The sequence below is a fragment of the Crinia signifera genome, chromosome 1, assembly GCF_055691185.1.
Source record: "Crinia signifera chromosome 1, ASM5569118v1, whole genome shotgun sequence".
NCBI lineage: Eukaryota > Metazoa > Chordata > Amphibia > Anura > Myobatrachidae > Crinia > Crinia signifera.
Genome location: NC_139217.1, coordinates 56575305 through 56600034, shown reverse-complemented (window position 1 = coordinate 56600034; position 24730 = coordinate 56575305). Strand labels below are relative to the sequence as shown.

The following is a 24730-nucleotide window of genomic DNA, read 5'->3' as shown; positions in this document are numbered from 1 at the left end:
TGTTCCCGTGGCCAGCGTAGTCAGTGTCCCTGTCAGTATCAGCGCCGTGTTTCCGCAGCCAGCGTAGTCAGTACATTCGCGGCTAGCCAGAGCTTACATAGCGTAGTCAGTCAGCGTTACGCAGTTAGCGTAGTCAGTCAGCGCTTATTACATTGTGTGGGAACCATTGACCATTTTAACCTGCCTGACATGACAGGTGTGAATGTGTTCCTAAAACACCCCCACTATCCACACCTGCTCGAAGCGTGGCAAGCATAGCTATCCCCGCGAGGGGATGTGGTATGCTTCCTCCTGACCTGTACACACCTCCACTGTCCATGTTGGCATGGAGTTGACTTTATAAAGTGTGGCGAGCGCAGCGAGCCACCGAGCACGAAGCGCGGCGAGGGGATGCGGATTACTTGATGTGCAATTCACGTCCGCTTGCCACGCTTTGGGCTCGCCACACTTTATAACATCAACTCCACACCAACGTAGATAGTGGGGGTATGAACAGGTCAGGAGGACGCGTACCGCTGCGCTCACCACGCTTCGGGCTGGCGTGGAAAGTGGGGGTTTGAAATGGAGGCATTTGCCAGTATGTAACATGGAGCACTGGAAAATGCGTCCTTTATTGTGCATGAGACGCACTTGCACACCGCACCCCCCCTTTGTGCAGGAGACGCACACGCTACCAAACCCCTAACCCTCTCCACCGGCGTCCGACAGCACAGGGGTTACCGGCACTGTGTGACCTCACTAGGCTTGCCAGGGACAGAGCTGCAGCTCGCGGGGACAGTACGGTGACTACACTGCCTGATGGGGGACACTACGCTTATTACCCAGGCCTGCCACGGGGACACTACGCTTACGACCCAGGCCTGCCACAGGGACACTACACTGACTACGCAGGCCTGCCGCGGGGACACTACGCTGACTACGCAGGGCTGCCGTGGGGACACTACGCTGACTACGCAGGGCTGCCGCGGGGACACTACGCTGACTGCGCAGGGCTGCCGCGGGGACACTATGCTGACTACGCAGGGCTGCCGCGGGGACACTACACTGACTACGCAGGCCTGCCGCGGGGACACTACGCTGACTACGCAGGGCTGCCGCGGGGACACTACGCTGACTACGCAGGGCTGCCGCGGGGACACTACACTTACTACGCAGGCCTGCCGCGGGGACACTACGCTGACTACGCAGGGCTGCCGCGGGGACACTACGCTGACTACGCTAGGCAGCCGTTGGGCTACGCTGACAACGTAGCTTAGCCTACGCTGAAAACGCAGCGTAGACTGGCCCCGTGATAATACACAAGTACCAAATATTTTTTCTGCAAAGGTTATGCACATCTTAAACACAATCAGTAATAGACACACTGTATATATAAACAGATCTTTTCATCCATTGCAATGGGGCCTACACACACAGGATAATGGGAGTTTTGTACTGAGTGATCTGTCAATAGAGAGAACACAGGCAATGACTACTGTGTCAAGCATACTTGATATATATAGCCCGTCATTAGTGACGTGCGGGGCCGGGCATCACTATTGCAAAGGCCCCTACACACTCAGTGATTTATGCTTAATTTCTGAGCAATCTAGTCAGAGCTCTTAGAAAATAGGCAAAAATCGCTACGTGTGTAGGCCCCATAAGGCATTTTGGTACTTCTGTAGTTTCACGGTGCCAGCATGGCGCTGTGCTACTTCCGGGTTCTACGCTCCCCACGAAATATGTCAAAAAAAGTAACTTAACTCCATGCCAACATGGATAGTTCATACCCCCACTATCCATGTTGGCATGGAGTTGATTTTAAATAGCGTGGCGAGCGTAGCGAGCCACCGAGCCCGCAGCGTGGGCGAGCGAAGGGGACTCTAAACTACAGAAGTACCGGCATTTTTCTAGACGACCAGTAATTGTGAAGGTTTTTTTTTTATTAATCCACATCCCGCTGACCTTTATCTCGCTTGCTGACATTTTACTTGACAAATTACTTCTTACACCAACAGGCCAGTTAAGGCTGTTCCTTTGGCGACCCAGTTGTGATTCATCACCCTAATGGATGGTGGACTGATCAGAGACCGCCTCAGAGACCCACTTGCAGTCAGGCAGAGCCACACTTTGCCTTTAATTAAAAAGTATTGCCTGTGGTTGTATGACATCATAAGGCAAGGATCAGCATTCTAAAGTGGTTGCTGAAGAACATATAATATAGTAATACGTGAAAATTGCTTATACAGAGAATAAAATGAACTGAGTACCTGTCACATTTCTCAAAGCACTTTATAGACGGCTATTTAAATGTGTACTGCATAGCTGCCTACCCTCCTGCATTCTGCGGGAGACTCCCTGACATAACAGCAATCTCCCTCTTTCCCTCATTAGTCAAGCAATCTCCCTCATGTCACCTAGCCCACATTACACTGTTACATTTTTTGGGGAAAAAGGAATGAGAGACAGATACATTTACATTGAATCATCAGCACCATTTCCCAGAACTTTACTAAGTATATTAGCTCTTACTAACTGCTTTGGGGCTCATCTACATTTGGATATAAGTTATTTTAAAAGATTCCTCTCAGATGTAGCAGTGCACACCCACGCTTCTAGGTGCCACGTCCACAATCTCTTTTCACAATTTCTCCATATATGGAACTAGACACGCCCTTTGGGTGGAGCATGACACGCCCCCTCAATGGGGCGCTGTGCAAAATTCTACTACCAACTATAATCTCCCTGAAACTAATTTTCAAAAGTAGGCAAGTATGGTGTACTGTAACTTTTAAGCTTTCCTGACAGAGGTATTGCGACAACTTTTTTTCAGTGATCTGTAGATAATCACTTTGGGTTTAAATAATTCCATAAGGTAAAAAAATATCATATTATATAATGCAATATAGTATATTATAATTTACAGAAACTTTTTCTAATAAACACATAAAAGTCAACAACTACAAATGGAGCCGGCCCCCACCAGCGGCCGGCTCTTGCCAGGGGCGCGTGTGCACGAGACGCTACGGAGCTTTCTCCGCCACCCGCCACCTTCCCCGGTGCCGTACTGAAACTGGGACGCGCGTGCATTGAGTTTAGTGGAGTTCGCATGTAACTCCACTAAACTCAATATTAAATAAACCCAGCAGGGAATAGTTCTAAAATAAAATAATGATTTGGAGAAATAATTGATAGAACCTTTTGCTCCAGCTCGGAACAACCATAGAACAAGCATGTTCAATGATGCTGGGGGAAATTGGGAGTGCTACTTCTGAAGGTGCTCAATAAATAATAAGTAGATTCTGATTTCCGATTAGCAACATCCCATGTGACATAGAACTCTCGTCTTATAAAATTTCCCCCCTCTGTTTTTAAAATGTTGTCTAATTAAGTGACAGGGGAAAACAGATTCGGGAAATTCTCATTATTGTAAATGGAGATATCGCATACCTACCAACTGCTGAAGATTGCAAATAGGGACTCTCGCGTGGCCGAAAAATGGGGCGTTGCCTATGCTAATTAGGTTGCAGCATATGCACATTAGCCGCGATAAGGCCCCGTTTTCATTCATTCATTTCTTATTACCATAAGTAGCGGCAACAAGAATTTATGATTATCTAGGATCCGATGATTAATAAATATGGCCATACGCTGCACATTCATTACATTAACAATGCACGCTCCGTCAGATCGTTAACTAGCCCCCCCCCCTCCGCAGTAGCGTAACTATGAAAACAGTACCCCCCCCCCAACCCTGCCTTACCCCACTGGTGCTGCTTGCCGTTGCTGCCACCACCGATGTGTGGCCGGGACCGCAGATCTACTTGTCTGAGGTCCCGGCTCTCCTCCTGGCTGGATCCTGCAGTACTAATGAGAAAATAGCTCACACAAAATGTCCGCCCCCAGCGTCCTCAAAAAGTGTCTGCTATTAAGGGGTGGACATTTTGTGTGAGCTGTTTTTTCATTAGCACTGCCAGCCAGGAGAGCCGGGACCGCAGACTAGTAGATCTGCGGGTCCCGACTCCTGGCCATACACCCGGCGGTGGCGGCGGTGGCAAAGGTAAGCAGCACCAGCAGGCAGTGCAGCGCATCTATAGCCCCGCAGACCCCCGGCGCCCACACCTACTCAGCGCCTCCGCGGGACAGCAGGGTCTGCGGGACTATAGTTACGCCACTGCCCCTCCGTGAGGGGTGGGTGACGTTACTGAACGATATCATTCATGATATCTGCAGTGCTGCTAATCGTATAGTGTGCACCCAGCTATTGACTGACATTGGGAAAAAAATGGTGTTTGCATAAATATTTCATTTGCACCTAAATTGTGTGTAATTACTGTAAGAAACTTTGATGCCATCTAGTGGCTGTTATTGAGATAGCCATGTATTTTATAAGTAATTATTCAGCAAGTGTACTCTATGGTCACTTTGACAAGTGTTGACTTATCTTCCCTTTGTGTTAATTATAAAATTGCCTGCAGTAATTTGCAAGTATTAACATTCCATATAATATAATGATGTTGTATGGAAGCTTTCAGAACATGCAGCAAATGCCCTTCAAGATGAAGACAAAGGGGTGTATTCAATGCATTCTGCTCGCTGTCACAGCTCGCAGGGTCAGTATTGGACTGACCGCCCTCACCCTCGCTCCAAACCTCCAAAAGCACCCCAAACTTATGCAAGTAAAGCTGGCCCTATGAATAGGCAAATTAGGCAAATGCCTAGGGCATTTGGAATGACTAGGGGTATGCCTTTCAAGCCATGGGCTGGCTCAACTTGATAGAAAGCAGCGGCGGGAGCAGGATGGCCAGTATTAGATTGCGGGACATTTGGCCTGACCTATGTGGCCTGTGGAGGAGGGTGGTGTTCAGGTGAGTGGCTGTGTGGCCTGGGGGGTGGCACTAGTATAAGTAAAGGGATACTACCGGTGTAACATGAATAAGGGTCACTACTGTGTGACGGAATGTGAATAATGGGACTGTTGTGTGTAATGTAAATTACACTACTGCGTGGCATAATTTGGGGGTAATATTTTGTAATTACACCCCTTTCTAGGAAATCCACCCTTCTTTGGCACATGCGGTGCCTATTTAAAATATAGAGGATGGGGTTGCCAATGCTTGGCACAGGGTACCAAAATGTCTATTTATTGCTCTGTGGATGAGGATTGCTATGGGTGATGGAAGATGGGTGATGCTGGCTGCTGCTGTGATCTGTACTGAGGGCTGCTGGGTCAGAGACCGAACTAGCAACAGTGCTAGGGGGGCACCAGATAAAATCTTGCCTAGAGCATCACATTTTTAGGGCCGGCTCTGATGCAGAGTCAGTCTTAAGGTGGCAATACACTGCTGCGATGTCTTACAACAGTGGATGTCCATCCGATTCCCTTGATACATCTCATGCGGTCTTTTCACACATGACCCCGTACCCAGCCGAGGTAGGGGGCCAAATCTGGATATCATATATGCAGCACATATTCAGAAAGTGAGAGATTTGGTAAGAAATATCCATTTTTTTTAAAAGCGGCAATCGTTTGATTTTGCAGTGTAAAGGATTGCCGCTTTAAAAAAAAATGGATATTTCTTACCAAATCTCTCACTTTCTGAATCTCTCATCCTATTAAATTTCACCCATGATCTCTGGATCCAATGTGCACACATCGATGGTGATAATGTATACAGCCTCCTGCACGCCTCTTACTAGTGTCCGCTCAAGTCCCTATGACATCCTCTCTGTCCTTCCCTTGCCTGTGCCAGCCTCTCTGTCCTTACTTTGTCTGTGCCATCCTCTCTGTCATTCTCTTGTCTGTGCCATCTTCTCTGTCCGTCCCTTGTCTGTGCCATCTTCTCTGTCCTTCCCTTGTCTGTGCCAGCCTCACTGACCTTCCCTTGTCTATCAAACAAGGAAAGAGAAAGTACTCTCTTTGTTTGGGGGCATACTTTGAATAAAACTTGGATATATAAGGATTTTTTCCGTGTGTATATGTTACGTGTGTCCTGTATGTCCTATGTCATGTTAGAATCACTTTTTTAATGATTGATAATTAAACGCTAAGTTTTAATCAAAGTGTGCCCCCAAACAAAGAGAGTACTTTCTCTTTCCTTGTTTGACTCTACCTTACTCTCAGGGGAGCACCTCCACACAGTTTATTTGTGCCGAGGCACACTCATTCTCATATCGTGGATATTCTATTGATGTTATTTATCCAGAAAATAATTATAGGTGAGTACTAGTGCATAGGTACATTGTACCGTTCCCCATTACCCCATGTTTACTTCCCTTGTCTGTGCCAGCCTCTCTGACCTTCCCTTGTCTGTGCCAGCCTCTCTGTCCTTCCCTTGTCTGTGCCATCCTCTCTGTCCTTCCCTTGTCTGTGTTAGCCTCTCTCTCCTTCCCTTGTCTGTGTTAGCCTCTCTCTCCTTCCCTTGTCTGTGCCAGCCTCTCTCTCCTTCCCTTGTCTGTGTTAGCCTCTCCCTCCTTCCCTTGTCTGTGCCAGCCTCTCTCTCCTTCCCTTGTCTGTGCCAGCCTCTCTCTCCTTCCCTTGTCTGTGCCAGCCTCTCTCTCCTTCCCTTGTCTGTGCCAGCCTCTCTCTCCCTCCCTTGTCTGTGCCAGCCTCTTTCTCCTTCCCTTGTCTGTGCCAGCCTCTCTCTCCTTCCCTTGTCTGTGCCAGCCTCTCTCTCTCCTTCCCTTGTCTGTGCCAGCCTCTCTCTCTCTCCCTCCCTTGTCTGTGCCATCCTCTCTCTCCTTCCCTTGTCTGTGCCAGCCTCTCTCCTTCCCTTGTCTGTGCCAGCCTCTCTCTCCTTCCCTTGTCTGTGCCATCCTCTCTGTCCTTCCCTTGTCTGTGCCAGCCTCTCTCTCCTTCCCTTGTCTGTGCCAGCCTCTCTCTCCCTCCCTTGTCTGTGCCAGCCTCTTTCTCCTTCCCTTGTCTGTGCCAGCCTCTCTCTCCTTCCCTTGTCTGTGCCAGCCTCTCTCTCCTTCCCTTGTCTGTGCCAGCCTCTCTCTCCCTCCCTTGTCTGTGCCATCCTCTCTTTCCTTCCCTTGTCTGTGCCATCCTCTCTGTCCTTCCCTTGTCTGTGCCATTCTCTCTCCTTCCCTTGTCTGTGCCAGTCTCTCTGTCCTTCCCTTGTCTGTGCCAGCCTCTCTGTCCTTCCCTTGTCTGTGCCAGCCTCTCTCTCCTTCCCTTGTCTGTGCCAGCCTCTCTGCCCTTCCCTTGTCTGTGCCAGTCTCTCTGTGCTACCCTTGTCTGTGCCAGCCTCTCTGCCCTTCCCTTGTCTGTGCCAGCCTCTCTGCCCTTCCCTTGTCTGTGCCAGCCCCTCTGCCCTTCCCTTGTCTGTGCCAGCCTCTCTGCCCTTCCCTTGTCTGTGCCAGCCTCACTCTCCTTCCCTTGTCTGTGCCAGCCTCTCTCTCCTTTCCTTGTCTGTGCCAGCCTCTCTCTCCTTCCCTTGTTTGTGCCAGTCTCTCTCTCCTTCCCTTGTCTGTGCCAGCCTCTCTCTCCTTCCCTTGTCTGTGCCAGCCTCTCTGTCCTTTCCTTGTCTGTGCCAGCCTCTCTGTCCTTCCCTTGCCTGTGCCATCCTCTGTCCTTCCCTTGCCTGTGCCAGCCTCTCTCTCCTTCCCTTGCCTGTGCCAGCCTCTCTCTCCTTCCCTGGTCTGTGCCAGCATCTCTCTCCTTCCCTTGTCTGTGCCATCCTCTGTCCTTCCCTTGTCTGTGCCATTCTCTCTCCTTCCCTTGTCTGTGCCAGCCTCTCTGACCTTCCCTTGCCTGTGCCAGCCTCTCTGACCTTCCCTTGTCTGTGCCAGCCTCTCTGTCCTTCCCTTGTCTGTGCCATCCTCTCTGTCCTTCCCTTGTCTGTGTTAGCCTCTCTCTCCTTCCCTTGTCTGTGTTAGCCTCTCTCTCCTTCCCTTGTCTGTGCCAGCCTCTCCCTCCTTCCCTTGTCTGTGCCAGCCTCTCTCTCCTTCCCTTGTCTGTGCCAGCCTCTCTCTCCTTCCCTTGTCTGTGCCAGCCTCTCTCTCCTTCCCTTGTCTGTGCCAGCCTCTCTCTCCCTCCCTTGTCTGTGCCAGCCTCTTTCTCCTTCCCTTGTCTGTGCCAGCCTCTCTCTCCTTCCCTTGTCTGTGCCAGCCTCTCTCTCCTTCCCTTGTCTGTGCCAGCCTCTCTCTCCCTCCCTTGTCTGTGCCATCCTCTCTCCTTCCCTTGTCTGTGCCAGCCTCTCTCCTTCCCTTGTCTGTGCCAGCCTCTCTCTCCTTCCCTTGTCTGTGCCATCCTCTCTGTCCTTCCCTTGTCTGTGCCAGCCTCTCTCTCCTTCCCTTGTCTGTGCCAGCCTCTCTCTCCCTCCCTTGTCTGTGCCAGCCTCTTTCTCCTTCCCTTGTCTGTGCCAGCCTCTCTCTCCTTCCCTTGTCTGTGCCAGCCTCTCTCTCCTTCCCTTGTCTGTGCCAGCCTCTCTCTCCCTCCCTTGTCTGTGCCATCCTCTCTCTCCTTCCCTTGTCTGTGCCATCCTCTCTGTCCTTCCCTTGTCTGTGCCATTCTCTCTCCTTCCCTTGTCTGTGCCAGTCTCTCTGTCCTTCCCTTGTCTGTGCCAGCCTCTCTGTCCTTCCCTTGTCTGTGCCAGCCTCTCTCTCCTTCCCTTGTCTGTGCCAGCCTCTCTGCGCTACCCTTGTCTGTGCCAGCCTCTCTGCCCTTCCCTTGTCTGTGCCAGTCTCTCTGTGCTACCCTTGTCTGTGCCAGCCTCTCTGCCCTTCCCTTGTCTGTGCCAGCCTCTCTGCCCTTCCCTTGTCTGTGCCAGCCTCTCTGCCCTTCCCTTGTCTGTGCCAGCCTCTCTGCCCTTCCCTTGTCTGTGCCAGCCTCACTCTCCTTCCCTTGTCTGTGCCAGCCTCTCTCTCCTTCCCTTGTCTGTGCCAGCCTCTCTCTCCTTCCCTTGTCTGTGCCAGCCTCTATCTCCTTCCCTTGTTTGTGCCAGCCTCTCTCTCCTTCCCTTGTCTGTGCCAGCCTCTCTCTCCTTCCCTTGCCTGTGCCAGCCTCTCTCTCCTTCCCTTGTCTGTGCCAGCATCTCTCTCCTTCCCTTGTCTGTGCCATCCTCTGTCCTTCCCTTGTCTGTGCCATTCTCTCTCCTTCCCTTGTCTTTGCCAGTCTCTCTGTCCTTCCCTTGTCTGTGCCAGCCTCTCTGTCCTTCCCTTGTCTGTGCCAGCCTCTCTGCACTACCCTTGTCTGTGCCAGCCTCTCTGCCCTTCCCTTGTCTGTGCCATTCTCTCTCCTTCCCTTGTCTGTGCCAGTCTCTCTGTCCTTCCCTTGTCTGTGCCAGGCTCTCTGTCCTTCCCTTGTCTGTGCCAGCCTCTCTCTCCTTCCCTTGTCTGTGCCAGCCTCTCTGCGCTACCCTTGTCTGTGCCAGCCTCTCTGCCCTTCCCTTGTCTGTGCCAGTCTCTCTGCGCTACCCTTGTCTGTGCCAGCCTCTCTGCCCTTCCCTTGTCTGTGCCAGCCTCTCTGCCCTTCCCTTGTCTGTGCCAGCCTCTCTGCCCTTCCCTTGTCTGTGCCAGCCTCTCTGCCCTTCCCTTGTCTGTGCCAGCCTCACTCTCCTTCCCTTGTCTGTGCCAGCCTCTCTCTCCTTCCCTTGTCTGTGCCAGCCTCTCTCTCCTTCCCTTGTCTGTGCCAGCCTCTATCTCCTTCCCTTGTTTGTGCCAGCCTCTCTCTCCTTCCCTTGTCTGTGCCAGCCTCTCTCTCCTTCCCTTGCCTGTGCCAGCATCTCTCTCCTTCCCTTGTCTGTGCCATCCTCTGTCCTTCCCTTGTCTGTGCCATTCTCTCTCCTTCCCTTGTCTTTGCCAGTCTCTCTGTCCTTCCCTTGTCTGTGCCAGCCTCTCTGTCCTTCCCTTGTCTGTGCCAGCCTCTCTGCACTACCCTTGTCTGTGCCAGCCTCTCTGCCCTTCCCTTGTCTGTGCCAGTCTGTCCTTCCCTTGTCTGTGCCAGCCTCTCTGTCCTTCCCTTGTCTGTGCCAGCCTCTCTGTCCTTCCCTTGTCTGTGCCAGCCTCTCTGCCCTTCCCTTGTCTGTGCCAGCCTCTCTGTGCTACCCTTGTCTGTGCCAGCCTCTCTGCCCTTCCCTTGTCTGTGCTCGCTCATGGGGAGTGTTCAAACTGAAACCTAGATTGCAGTGTAAGAATAAAGCAGCCAGTATTTACCCTGCACAGTAACAAAATAACTCACCCAAATCTGACTCTGCACGTTACTTATGACCCACCTGCAGTGCACAAGAAACATTTTGCTCTTGCAACCAACCCTGAATCAGGCCCTCAGCGAGTCACTGGCGATCTCGACAGCACTTACAATGTAACATGGTGTAATAATAAGGGGGCCAATTCAGACGTGCTCGTACAGGTCCAAATGCAGCGTTTTCTGAGAGTGCCCCAGAAAATGCAGGTTTTCCCCGGCCGTTGTGAGGGAGAGCCACTAACGTCATCAGTGGCCTCGATGGCCAACCTTGACACTCCAGCTGTTGTTGAACTACACATCCCAGCATGCTCTGCATCAGATTTAGCATGGCCAAATAGCAAAACTGAAGCAGAGCATGCTGGGATGTGTAGTTAAACAACATCTGGAGTGTCAAGGTGAGCCATCTAGGCCCTATGGCCTTTGCAGCACTAGACTAGATTTACTTGGCACTTGCGAGAAGGGGGAATCCATTCAATGTTGAACGCATTGGCAGCCATGCACATGGGCAGGATCTCATTTGTGCGAGGGGGCATGCCGTTTACCTTCTCGTTAAGCTCCAAACACTCTCCGTCTAGCGATCAGGTCTGAATTGGGCCCAGGATGTGCTCCATGTGGATCTTTCCATACACATACCTGCCAACTTTCGAAGCTCTGTAGGCGGGACGATGCTCCTGCGCGACGAAATTTTCGGGGGGGGGCGTGGCCTAATTTGGGGGCGTGGCCTATACTCGCGGCTCTTCCGCGAGGCCACGCCCCCATTTTGCCACTATGGGGGCATGACCCAGAGGCTCTGTGAGCCTCTAGCCATGCCCCCAGCCCCCTGGCTGCGGGAATAGATGCTGTGCGCATGCGCACAGCGTTTATTCCCCGCTGCTTAGCAGCTGACAGGGGGGACTCCCAACAGCCCCCCCACTCCGCGGGACACTGCCGCCCGCGGGTGGGACATCGGGACTGTCCCGATAAAATCGGGACTGTTGGGAGGTATGCATACAGTCTGTGCTTGAGTGGGTTTCCTCCGGGTACTCCGGTTTCCTCCCATAATCCAAAAATATACTGGTAGGCTAATTGGCTTCCAACAAAAATTAACCCTAGAATGCCTGTGTGTGCGTGTACATGTGGTAGGGAACATAGATTGTAAGCTCTACTGGGGCAGGGACTGATGGGACTCTATAAAGCGCTGCGGAATATGTGTGCGCTATATAAATAACTGCTAATGAATAAATAGTCTTGCATACTTCACGTAGTGTGTCCTTGTTGAAACCACTGCCTTTCCCTTTACTTACAGCAGAGGGCAGTATATCACTGTAAATGACCAATACCTCCATTCGCTACAAAAACTGAAAGAAAAACCAATGAGTCCACTGCATTAACATTTTACAGCGATTGATCTCTACTTCAGTCTCTGTACCGCAGCCCTTACTATGTACTGATTAACACATAGGACCCAATAAATGATCTTTAGTCATCTTCTCATTCACACACACTGCAACATCAGCCACGTACCATATGGGTCAAAGGGTCGACGGCACTAAGGTCGACATGCATTGGGTTGACATGGGACAAGATCGACACATGAAAAGGTCAAAATGGTCTTAAGTCAACATGTCGTTATGTTGACATGGGCTAGGTCGACATAGGGTTTTTCTCCTTTTTTTTTTTTACCCGAACGTCGACATTGACACCATATTAGTGTACCGCGTCCCCTTTCAAGGCTTACTGCGCCCGCCATGCTCCGGGCATGCTGCCTGGCTACGCTCAGCACACTATTATATTCTCCAAACACAGTAGGATGGTAGGGTATGAAATACCGCCTGTCGGCACATGTTGGCTCAAAGAAATTGAAAAAAAAAAAACCCATGTCGACCTTTTGACTGTCGACCTAGCCCATGTCAACCTAATGCTTGTGTTGACCTAATGACCTGTTGATCTAAGCACATTTCAACCTTTTCATGTGTCGACATTGGCCCAATGTCGATCGTCAGCGGTCGACACAATGCATGTCGATCTTAGTGCTGTCAACTTAACGACTGTATACCGTACCATATACAGTATGAGAGGCCATTATTGAAGATCACTTAAATGGAGGACTGACTCCACAGAGGGCAGAGAGACTCATGGGAACAATTTAAAAAAAAAAAATCATGTCAACATTTGACTGTCGACCTTCCCATTATTGACCTAATGTTTGTGTCAACATTACAACCCTTTCCACCTTAGCCATGTTGACATACTGTATGTCATGTGCAGGGCTATCGGTGTGCGCTGAAGCATGCCTGCATGTGCTAGGCCACACCCCTGCAAGCATCATGTGTTTGGGACCTGACCCCATTCCTCTTCATTCTAGGGTGGAGCCTGGCACGCTGGCAGTTGATGGGCCGTTTTCTGGACAGTGCCAAAATTCAGGACTATCCCGACAAGTTTGGGATTGTTGGTGTTTATGAAACTTTGTTTTCAGTGTATGGAAGGACACTAATGCCCCTTTCCCACTGCAGCTAAAAAATGGTAAATTGCCGATTTTCAGTGCAATTTACCGTTTAAGGCTGCAGTGGGAAAGTGCCAGAGTTGAAATAACGTTTAAAGCTAAATGGTATTTCAACCCGTTTTTAAAGCAGAGTCCTACACGGCTAAATAACGTTTAAGAGGCAGTGGGACTGCCTCTTAAACGTTATTTAGCCTCCAGGCAGTCCCAGTGCCTGATGAGAACTAGTAGTTCTCACTTTGTGCATGTGTAATGAGTGCACGTGCATAATAAAGAGCCGCTCATTACATATGTGTATATGTAATGAGCGGCTCATTAGTATGCAAGTGCACTCATTACATATGGGCAAAGTGAGAACTACTAGTTCTCATCAGGCACTGGGACTGCCTGGACCCTGCATGGACCCCCACTGCCTCCCCACTGCCCTGCATCATCGTGCAGGTAAGTAGAAGGGGAGGGGAGGTGGGGGCACAGGGCAGGTACGGGGGTTAGGCACTCTTTACACTTGGGGGGGGGGGGATTAGGCACTCTTTACACTGGGGGGGGGGGGGTTAGGCACTCTACATTTTACACGATTCACTGCAATGGGAATGGTACTTAAATGGTATTTAAAACGGTAATCTGCTGCAGTGGGAATGCTAATACCGTTTTAAATACCATTTAAGATTACCAGTACTTTAAACTGGTCTGCAGTGAGAAAGCAGCATAAATACCTACAGAAAACAGACAAACACACAATCCCCTGCCACGAGGCAGCAATGCTAACCACTGTGCCAGACACGCTGTATACAGAAGCTCCATAGTTTTCACTTCCAGGATCCGGACACCAAGATGTAGTGATGACCCCTGTAACCCCGCCCCCAGATCACCAGCTCCTATTGAAATACCTGGTATGCAGATCTGTCCCATTATAGCAGATGAATTGTATGATTTGTATAATCCCAGTTTCTATGATCTTATCCCAATCGTGTGGATCACCCAGACTCCATCGAAATGAATCAAATAAAATGTCCACGTCTTTTCCTGTCAGCCACGGAGACTCATTTCCTGCCTACCAGTGGCGCATAAACCACTGTACAGCCCTCCCAGGACAACGCAAGGACACACGGGACTCGGATACATATTATCATTTTTATTCACTTTTTTTTATTTATTTATTCATTTTATTAGAGTCTCTGAATAGCAGGACTATCGCTGTACAAGAAATTGAGTCCATTTAAAAACTAAATAGTTACAAAACAGATAATTTATAGAGTTAGCTGGCGCCGCTATAGCCAGTCCTGTGGTTAAAAAATAAGATGGAATCTTGTGTGTCTGTTTGGCAGTTGCAGAAGAATCAGCTGTGTGTACCATGTGCTCTCCTCAAACCCTGCAGAATAAACAACAGGATCGTTTAAAGGGAAAAGGTCATGTGATCATTTCAATAAGAGATTCATTGAATCTTTAGAACCCAATATTAATACATTTTATTCTGCTGTGCCTAATACCAAAATATTTATGTTGCCTATAGCATGATCTCACTGTACATTATGAGGCAGGGTTACCACTAGAAATTATGGGTCACTTGGGGGGGAGCAGAGAGAAGTGCAGGGTCCCCCCCCCCCCACCACCACCACAGCGCTGCCCCAGCTGAATCCCACTGCTCCCGGCTTCTCCTCCACCTTTGAACACTGACGGGCATTCAAAATATGGCATCGACTTGCAATCCAATCAGGGCTCCCGGGTCCAGCAGCCACATTTTAAATGACCGCCAGCGTCCAGAAGTGAAGGAGAAGCCTGCACTCTGTCAACAATGGGCTTCAGTGGAGGCAGTTGGGGGTGTGTGTGGTGGGCAGAATGAGTGGCAGAGCTCAGGACGTCTGTGCCCACAGCACCCCCTTGATGGCGCCCTGTTACGGCTTTGCCATGGCTGCACAGAGGACAACAGGATGTACCCGTAGAACTCTATACAGTATACTTGACTGCTGTATACTTGTATAACATGTTTCCATCTTACAGTATGGAGCAAAGTACATTAGTACATATAGGAACTCAGAACTCTAGGAATGCTACATATGATAATACAGATGTGTCCTCATACAACTAGTATCTTTGCCCCATACGGTGTAAGACATTCCGATGCGACAGAGACACTCCGAGACAAGCAGCAACTTTCCAAATACATTTTTAAAACTTTGTTGCAGCGGACACTTTACGCGCACAGAAATTGCTATAGCACACATACAAAGCTGAAGATGAAGAACAATTGGATTTGGCAGGAGGCAAAGCCAGGGACACAGACATTGTAGCATACGTCCCAGTGGTCAGCATACTCTAGCAATATAGATTTGTCGCTTGAGGTTTTTTATTTCTGTGAATAAGACGGATATATTGAGCACAGAAGATGCTTGGCGCAGACAGAATGCGCAGGGCCTGGTGTGCTGAGAGGGTCTATTTGGGGAAACGAGAGCAAGAGTGTATGAGGACACATCTGTAATGTCGTTTTACTTCTGGTGTACATCTTCCATAAGTATTAGGATATAAGATTATAACTGCAGTGAAATAATCACATCACATACAATATACTGGACATAATATCATTGTGCAGTTTTCCATTGCTGGATATAAAACTTAAAAAACTGGGACTTTTCCAATCAAAGTAAATTTCCAATGGTTATGGCTATGTCCCCATAAGACCTTGAAAAAAAGCTTCTGATAGCAGCGAAACGCGTCGGTCCAGGCACACAGCCACCACTTCTTTTTACGCTGCAACTCCGGACATCACCCATAGTCACATGAAGTACTTTTTATCACAGACGGGACAACTTCAGCCCTATTACAGCCCCCCCATCTCCACCAAGGCACGGCACCACATTTTGGAAGAAAGCCACCTCTTTAAAGACCTGCCTCAGAGATCAAGTGGACACCCACGTCGCTTCAGATATTCCAACCAGTTGGGAGGTGCGCCACCCCCACCACCCATTTGGAGGAAGCACCCCAAGGGATACCACAAAATACATCCAAACCAACACTTTTGGGCCCAAAAAGTAGGACTGAGCACTACAAAAAGGTGACGTTACTAAACATTTATCTCTCCAGACACAGCTTTATCAAATTCCATTTATCACCATTTTCAAATTCATTGTGTTTTATGTATTAATAAATGTACACCACTTTATATTAATAATTCTGTTCCTGTCATCAATCTAGCGCAACTTACACTTTGTTTATTTTTTTATGTCCCTATAATATGTTGGCATATATTCAATAAAAAAATAATGTTGAGAAAAAAAAACCTGGGACTGTCCTTGTTAATCAGGGACAGTTGGCGTCTATTCTGCAGGTCCCACTGACCATAACCTTAAATTACAGTAGACGAATAATATAATTGATGCTTTAAGGGACAGAGAATCATCAGTGCTGATTGGTCATAAGGTGCCCATACACTAGTAAGATTTATCTTCAGATCTGGCTGGTTGGAACAAAAACATGGTTATGGATGAGTGACAGTTTGTCAGTTTTCCAGCATTTCCAAGCAAATGGTCAACTGTCATTTGCTCTCATACATAACCATGTTTTTGGAAACAAAGATGGGTTGGGCTGAAGCGCTGCCTCTATGTATAATAGTGTAATAATGAGGAGAGGTGATTTGTAAGATAAATAAATGCTTTTATTTGAAAATGTGCAAATAATCACTGTAAAAAATGGCATGCGTGATGGGAAAAGGCTGTTCCCAGTCGTAACTGGAATGTCTTTTCTCCAAGGTAAATACCCGTCCGTCTGTCACTGTTTAAGAGCCCCGAGGGGAATGAGGGTGTCAACGGACCCCTTTAAACCATAAGCCCAACTGGGCTTATGTCTCTTTAGGCAGTTAAGTAATGACAGTTTTCTGGGTCAAAAGGTGGTATAGTCTGGCACAAAGGTGCTTAAGTTTGCAGAAGTGTGGTATAGTCTTGCACAAAGTGCTTTGGGTATGCAGGAGTGTGAGGTAGGTACGTACTGGGATTCAGCGAGGTGCGGCGTCCTGCTTGCTCGCTTCTTACCCTGTGTGTCCTGTAGCTGGAATAGCCTTCCGTGCTCCTGCTGAGTTGGGCTCTATACAGAGGGGTAGAGCCCAACTCAGCAGGAGCACGGAAGGCTATTCCAGCTACAGGACACACAGGGTAAGAAGCAAGCAAGCGGGACGCCGCACCTCGCTGAATCCCAGTACGTACCTACCTCACACTCCTGCATACCCAAAGCACTTTGTGCAAGACTATAAAACACTTCTGCAAACTTAAGCACCTTTGTGCCAGACTATACCACCTTTTGACCCAGAAAACTGTCATTACTTAACTGCCTAAAGAGACATAAGCCCAGTTGGGCTTATGGTTTAAAGGGGTCCGTTGACACCCTCATTCCCCTCGGGGCTCTTAAACAGTGACAGACGGACGGGTATTTACCTTGGAGAAAAGACATTCCAGTTACGACTGGGAACAGCCTTTTCCCATCACGCATGCCATTTTTTACAGTGATTATTTGCACATTTTCAAATAAAAGCATTTATTTATCTTACAAATCACCTCTCCTCATTATTACACTATTATACATAGAGGCAGCGCTTCAGCCCAACCCATCTTTGTTTCCATTTATGACCCACAGGGGAAGCGGGTAACCCCTGAGGCTAAGCAGCGCCCAAAACACCAGCCATTCTAAGCGAGCGCAGTGTACACCCCAAACCATAACCATGTTTTTGTTCCAACCAGCCAGATCTGAAGATAAATCTGCGTGTGTATGGCCACCTTAACTGATCAAACTTGTTATCAATGATCCGAGGGGACACCAGCTATCTAGTTATTGACCTTCATCGGCATAAAATTCCCCATACACTGAAATCCAGGGGTCTCTGCACCAGGAATGTGTTTGAAGTTTAAGATGTGTCCATTGCAAGTCAAAGCACATCCTTAAATCCCAAACTTCCATACAGTGTTCATTAATACAAAATATGGGCTAATAAATACCAACCATGTTTGTTCGCTGGAATAGATCGTCAAGGCCACAGAATGAATGCTAGTGAGAAAAACAAAAAAAGGAACAAAAACTATAAAAATAAGATCAAAACAAAACAGAAAAAAGAAAAGAAAAATGCTGTGAGAGGTGAAGAATAGAATTGCATAATAATAGTAATGCATAATATAGAACTGCATAATAATAATAATAATAATAATAATAAACTGTATAATTGCATAATAATACTAATGCATAATATAGAACTGCATAATAATAATAATAATAATAATAATAACAACCTGTAGAATTGCATAATAAGGTACTTGTGTATTATCGCGGCGCCCACGAAATCGTCCGAAAATTGGCCGCAAATCGCATGCAAAAATCGGATGCGATTTTGCGGCCGATTTTCGACCGATTTTTCACTTTTTCCGGCCGATTTGCATGCTGTTCCATCATTGCACACCTTGCACACCCCCGATTTCCATCGTAGTGCATCGCATGCAATATAGTGGCATGTGATGCATGCCATGCGATGCATGTGAAGCGATTTGATTTGTAATTGTACAATAACCCTGATGGGTGCTTACAATGTTAAATGCACCGCCATTGTTAACGCCACCCCCACTAACAACGCCAACCTGAAGCGTGGCGAGCGCAGCGAGCCCGCGAGGGGCGGCGGTACGCATCCTCCGACCTTTTCATACCCCCACTATCCACATCGGCGTGGAGTCGATTTTAGATAGTGTGGCGAGCGCAGCGAGCCACCGAGCCGGAAGCGTGGCGAGCGCACGCGGAATACATGTAAAGTAATACGCGTCCGCTCGCCACGCTTCGGGCTCGGTGGCTCGCTGCGCTCGCCACACTATCTAAAATCAACTCCACGCCGACGTGGATAGTGGGGGTATAAAAAGGTCGGAGGATGCGTACCGCCGCCCCTCGTGGGCTCGCTGCACTCGCCACGCTTCAGGTTGGCGTTGATAGTGGGGGTGGCGTTAAAAATGGGGGTGCATTTAACATTGCGAATCACATCGCATCGCATGCCACTTGCTGGCATGCAATGCTATGCGATATTTAATTGTACAATCAGGGGCATTTTCCCAAAAATCGCATACCGTCGCATAGTACCTGGGGGTGTGCAAGGATGGAATAACATGCAAATCGGCAGGAAATGGCCAATAAATCGGATGCGATATCGTATGCGATTTAGATGAAATCGGGCGCCGCGATAATGCACAAGTACCCATAATAATAATAATAATGCATAATATAGAACTGCATAATAATAATAATAATAGTAAACTGTATAATTGCATAATAATTGTAATGCATAATATAGAATTTCAGGTACTTGTTTAGTTTCACAGCGCCTGATATATCGGATGCGATATCGGCCGATATATCGATGCGATCCGATGCGATTTTTGACCTGTTCATAACCCCACTATCCACTACGCATGGCGTTGATTTTATATAGTGCCCGAATCGTGGCGAGCGGACGCGGATTACTGCGCTCACCACACTATATAAAATCAACTCCATGCGTAGTGGATAGTGGGGTTATGAACAGGTAAAAAAATTGCATCGGATCGCATCGATATATCGGCCGATATCGCATCCGATATATCGGCCGATAACGCATCCGCACCGTGAAACTAAACAAGTACCGAATTTCATAATAGCAATGCATAATATAGAACTGCATAATAATACTGTAAAACTGTAGAAGTGCATACAATTAGTAATGCATTATCTACAACTGCATAAAAATAATAATATACTACCTAATGCATAATATAGCATTGCATAATAATAGTAATGAATAATATAGAACCAAATAATAACAATACACTGTACTGTTGAATTGCATAATAATAATGCATAATATAGAACTGTATAATAATACTATATAATTGTATAATAAGAATTCATAATATAAAACAGCTTAATAATCATAACAATAATTTACTGTAGAATTGCATAATCATAATAATGCATAATATAGAATTGCATTATAATATAGAATTGCATTATAATAATACCAATATATTGTACAATTGAATAATATATAATAGTACTACACAAAATACGTAGCTATTCCGGTACTCTTTACCTAGAACGGCGCCCATCGCGACCATCGTATGCACTAAAAAACGGGTGCGATGCGATGCCCGCGATTTCCCATAGGGTTCAATGTTAAAAGTCAGATTGGACGCGATTTTAGTGTAAAATGCCTCAATGCCCGCGATTTATACATAGGAAACAATGTTAAATGGTCCACAGAGCCCTAATAGTCCCCCTGAAGTCTTAAATGGCCCCCACAATTTTTAACGCCACCCCACGATCAACGTGAACCCAAAGCGTGGCGAGCGCAGCGAGCCCGCGAGGGGCGGCGGTACGCGTCCTCCGACCTTTTCATACCCCCACTATCCACGTCGGCGTGGAGTTGAGAATAGAATAGTGTGGCGAGCGCAGCGAGCCACCGAGCCCGAAGCGTGGCGAGCCCCGCGAGGGGACGCGGATACCTTCACAGGTAAACGCTTCCCTTCGCGGGCTTCACAGGTATCCGCGTGCGCTCGCCACGCTTCGGGCTCGGTGGCTCGCTGCGCTCGCCACACTATTCTATTCTCAACTCCACACCGACGTGGATAGTGGGGGTATGAAAAGGTCGGAGGACGCTTACGCCGCCCCTCGCGGGCTCGCTGCGCTCGCCACACTTCGGGTTCACGTTGATCGTGGGGTGGCGTTAAAAATTGTGGGGGCCATTTAAGACTTCAGGGGGACTATTAGGGCTCTGTGGCCCATTTAACATTGTTTCCTATGTATAAATCGCGGGCATTGAGGCATTTAACACTAAAATCGCGTCCAATCTGACTTTTAACATTGATCCCTATGGGAAAATCGCGGGCATCGCGTCGCACCTGTTTTTTATGTGCATGCGATGGCCGCGATGCCCGCGATGCCAATCGCGGGCGCCGTTCTAGGTAAAGAGTACCGCTATTCCTGTCACTATCTAATGTATATATACTGGCAGATGCGCAATTAGTCTAGTAATACCACTCAGGTGCATGATAGGGAGGGGTGATACTGGGTAAGAGAAAAACATTGTTATCTTCCAGCACACTGAATGGTATTAGTAACCAGTCTTGAACAATACATGATAATAGAACTCACAGATATTGGTTATGTAAATAGCTTCGGCTTTCTAACACTAATATATATATATATATTATTAGTGTGTGTATATATATATATATATATATATATATAGTATATATATATATTACTATAGTTTTTTTCACTGGAGTGCAGCCCTGGGCTTTCTGACTTATGCTAATTTTTTTGGGGTGCTGTACCCTGCACCTATAGTGCTAGTGACCCCCAATATACAACGAAGCCTTGACAACAGCTCGGGGGATTAAAATCATATATGTGCCCAAATATATGTAACCAATATCTCTGAATTTGATTATCATGTAGTGTTCAAGAATGGTTACCAATAGCATTCAGTGAGCTGGGGGAAACCATGGGTTTTTCTTACCCACAATCTGATGTATCCCAGATTCACGTTAACACACACACACACACACACACACACACACACACACACACACACACACACACTGCGGATGTCTGCATGTGTAACTATTTTTGCTTGAGAAATAAATATGATTTATTGGGCATATAATCCCAAGCCACATATTGGGAAGGAAGGGGTAGACCCACAACAGGCTCTACAAGGATATTTCCAATGTCCCCTTGGCACTCAGTCTATGAATTTCACTCAAAATGATGAATCTCGTGGTATTTATAATATTACTGAAAAAGTGCAGCCATCTACATTGCTCAGCCATGCGCTCTGACTGTTGGTAACGCTCACTGATTACACTGCGGATTTGCTCAATAATTGTGTTGGATTACTCTGTGCATCCTAATGGCCCCACTTACTGTATTACACACTAGCAGCTGCTGCACAGAACTATCAGCCCACCACAATCTGTCTCTGCCTAGTACACAGGGATTAACCAGCCAGGAGTCAGGCGTATTTACCTTTTCCTCTAGTTCTTTGAGTTGCTGTTTTTGAAGTTCTATCCTGTCTTCAAGTTCACGGATTCTCTAAGGAAGAAGAGGTAAAACATCAACATGGCGCCCCTGCATCGTATAGTATCTGCACATTAACTGGCAAGATAAACATCTTATTGATGATTTAAAAAAATAATTCAACAACTGGTTTTAATGGTACTTGTTTCCTAGCAGGGCGCCCACTAAGCAAATTGCTTAGTGGGCTATTCTGCGTAGAAAAATCGCATTGCATCGCATGGGCCATTTTAGTGCCGTGCGATGCGATTCGATTTTTTTTAATGTAATTTATTCACTGCTCTGTATGCCCCAGGGGATTGCATTGCATCGCACCTCCCGCAAAATTGCATGCGATTTTATAGGGTGTGCAATGCCATGACATTACCTATACAATAATATGATTGTATGACATACAAAGAGGTTTTAAGCACCCCCCACTATCCACGCCACCCCGAAGCGTAGCAAGCGTGTCCTCTGACCTTTTCATACCCCCACTATCCACGTCGGCGTGGAGTTGATTTTATATAGTGTGGCGAGCGCAGTGAGCCACCGAGCCCGAAGCGCGGCAATCGGACGCGGAATGTCAAGTAATCCGCATCCGCTCGCCACGCTTGGGCTAAGTGGCTCGCTTCGCTCGCCACACTATATAAGGTCAACTCCACGCCGACGTGGATAGTGGGGGTAATTAAACATCGGAGGTCGCGTTCTGCCGCCGCTCACCACACTATATGAAATCAACTCCATGCCGACATAGATAGTGGGGGTATGAAAACGTCGGAGGACGCGTTCCGCTGCGCTCGCCGCGCTTCGGGGTGGCGTGGATAGTGGGGGGTGTGTAAAACATCATTGTATGTCATACAATGATATTATTGTACAGCTAATGTAATGGCAACGCACACCCTATAAAATCGCATGCGATTTTGCGGGAGGTGCGATGCGATCCCCTGGGGCATACAGAGCAGTGAGTAAATTACATTAAAAAATCACATCACATGGCACGGCACTAAAATGGCCCATGCAATGCGATGCGATTTCACTACGTTAACGTACGTAGGAAATCTGGACGCCCTGCTAGGAAACAAGTACCGTTTTAATCATTCAGCAAAAGAGGAGACATGTGAACGGGTAGATCAGTGATTTTCAACCTTTTTACCTTGCGGCACACTAAATAAGATTTTAAAATTGAGCAAACAGGGGCCAGAGGGCACAACTCATTGGCCCCCACAGGAAAAAAAAAAACTATTGGCCCCCATATAAAAAAAAAAAAACAATCACACTGGTCCCCACAGGTAACAAAAATAAAATACATTGGCCCTTTACATGAAAAGAGAGACCAGTAACTAACAGTTGAACTGGTTTGGGCATCTCTAGATCTGGGGCAACACTTGAGAACAGCTCAAGGCACACTAGTGTGCCACGGCACAGTGGTTGAGAACACTGGGGTAGATGATGTCTGATACTGATCACAACATGCAGCTGAGTCTTTTCTCAATGCGCCTACCCAAGGGTGGCCATAGACTTTACAACAGTGGTGTCAAACTCATGGCCCTCCAGCTGTTGTGGAACTACACATCCCAGCATGCCCTGCCACAGATTTTATATAATAGATTGCTAAAACTGTGGCAGCGACACACCTGTGAGTCAGCCAGTGACTTTTTTTTTTTTTTAAGATGTAGCCCCATCCCCCTCCTGTCTCCCACATAAACAACCTTTGCCGGTTCACAGAGCGCCCGATGCAGCAAAAACTCATCTTTGCCAGGTGCACAGCTATATCCATTGTGATATCGGTTAAATGGACAGGGGTAAATGCTATCTGGTGATGTAACAATTTATGGGGTGTTTCTGGGCTGCGATGGGGGAGGGTGGGGATATTTGTGATATTTACCTACAGATGGAGCCGGCCTGGTTCTTGCAGGGGCTGGTTATAGAATCGCCAGCCCCCACCATCCGCCGGAGGGGGGCGCACGTTCACAAGACGCTCGTGCCCCCCGCCGCATCTTCATCACCGGTTCCCGCTGCCGTCCGCCGCATCCCCGTCGCCGGTCCCCGCTGCCTCCCCCTAACCCTGCCCGTCTCCTTGAACAGAGACGGGCTGGGTTCCGCCGCCCAGCCGCCGAGTGACTGCGTCCCAGTGTAATAGAGTCCCTCTCAGCCAGCGCTCACCAGCGGGACATTCTGGCGAGTGCTGGAGCTGACTGAGAGCGGCTCCATCCTTACATTTGATTTGGCTCCGCCCAGTGAGCCCAGCAACATTGTATGTGATAAGCAGGGATTCCCAAGAACGGAGCAGGAGCAGATAATAGGGTTCCTGGGGTTCCAGAATAGGGGCAACATGAAATTACTATTATTAGGACCAGAATTTAGTACAAAACATACTCAAAGAGCACAGCTGCACAGAGCATTTCAGCTCCCCCCTAATTATGTGTGCTAGAACGTTTGGATACGGCAATACGCGAGAAGACCTAAAGCACAGAGAAGTATGTAATGCTTCTGGCACTCTGGTACATATAGGTTTTGGTGATTACATACTGTACAATGTGCTATCATTAAAATAAATATATTAAAATTAAATCAATGTATTCTCCCGCATGAATCTTAAACCCTTTCTCCTCCTGAGTCTCCCTCCCCCTCTCGCTGGATGAGAGGTATTAGGTGGGGTAATGCTATTTGAGAGCTGTTTCTTAAATCCTAATCCAATAACATTCCCACTGTAAACTGTGTTCTGCGGCAGGACAACATGCTGCCTGTTACATGCGAGCCCACGCTTTCATCTACTATACTTACAGAGAATGTGTCCATACAGACAGTGATTGTAGCAGGGGTTCTGCGGCAGGACGACATGCTGCCTGTTACATGCGAGCCCACGTTCTCATCTACTATACTTACAGAGAATGTGTCCATACAGACAGTGATTGTAGCAGGGGTTCTGCGGCAGGACGACATGCTGCCTGTTACATACGAGCCCACGTTCTCATCTACTATACTTACAGAGAATGTGTCCATACAGACAGTGATTGTAGCAGGGGTTCTGCGGC

General features: G+C 47.9%; 1 protein-coding gene across 6 annotated transcripts in view; it reads right to left on the bottom strand.

Moving 5' to 3' along the window:
• Window positions 1-13766: 13766 nt before the first annotated feature.
• Window positions 13767-24730, bottom strand: part of JAKMIP1 (janus kinase and microtubule interacting protein 1) — a 320143-nt gene continuing 309179 nt past the window's right edge. For 5 of the 6 annotated variants that reach the window (XM_083155462.1, XM_083155496.1, XM_083155470.1 and 2 more), the window contains exons 20-22: window positions 21666-21731; window positions 17631-17675; window positions 13767-14016 (exon numbers count right to left, since the gene is read on the bottom strand). In XM_083155462.1, the coding sequence (XP_083011588.1) occupies window positions 13984-14016; window positions 17631-17675; window positions 21666-21731 (144 nt within the window). In that variant the 3' untranslated portion in view covers window positions 13767-13983. Of the gene's footprint in view, window positions 14017-17630; window positions 17707-21665; window positions 21732-24730 lie in introns of all 6 variants that reach the window. The other variant, XM_083155504.1, reaches the window with a different exon arrangement.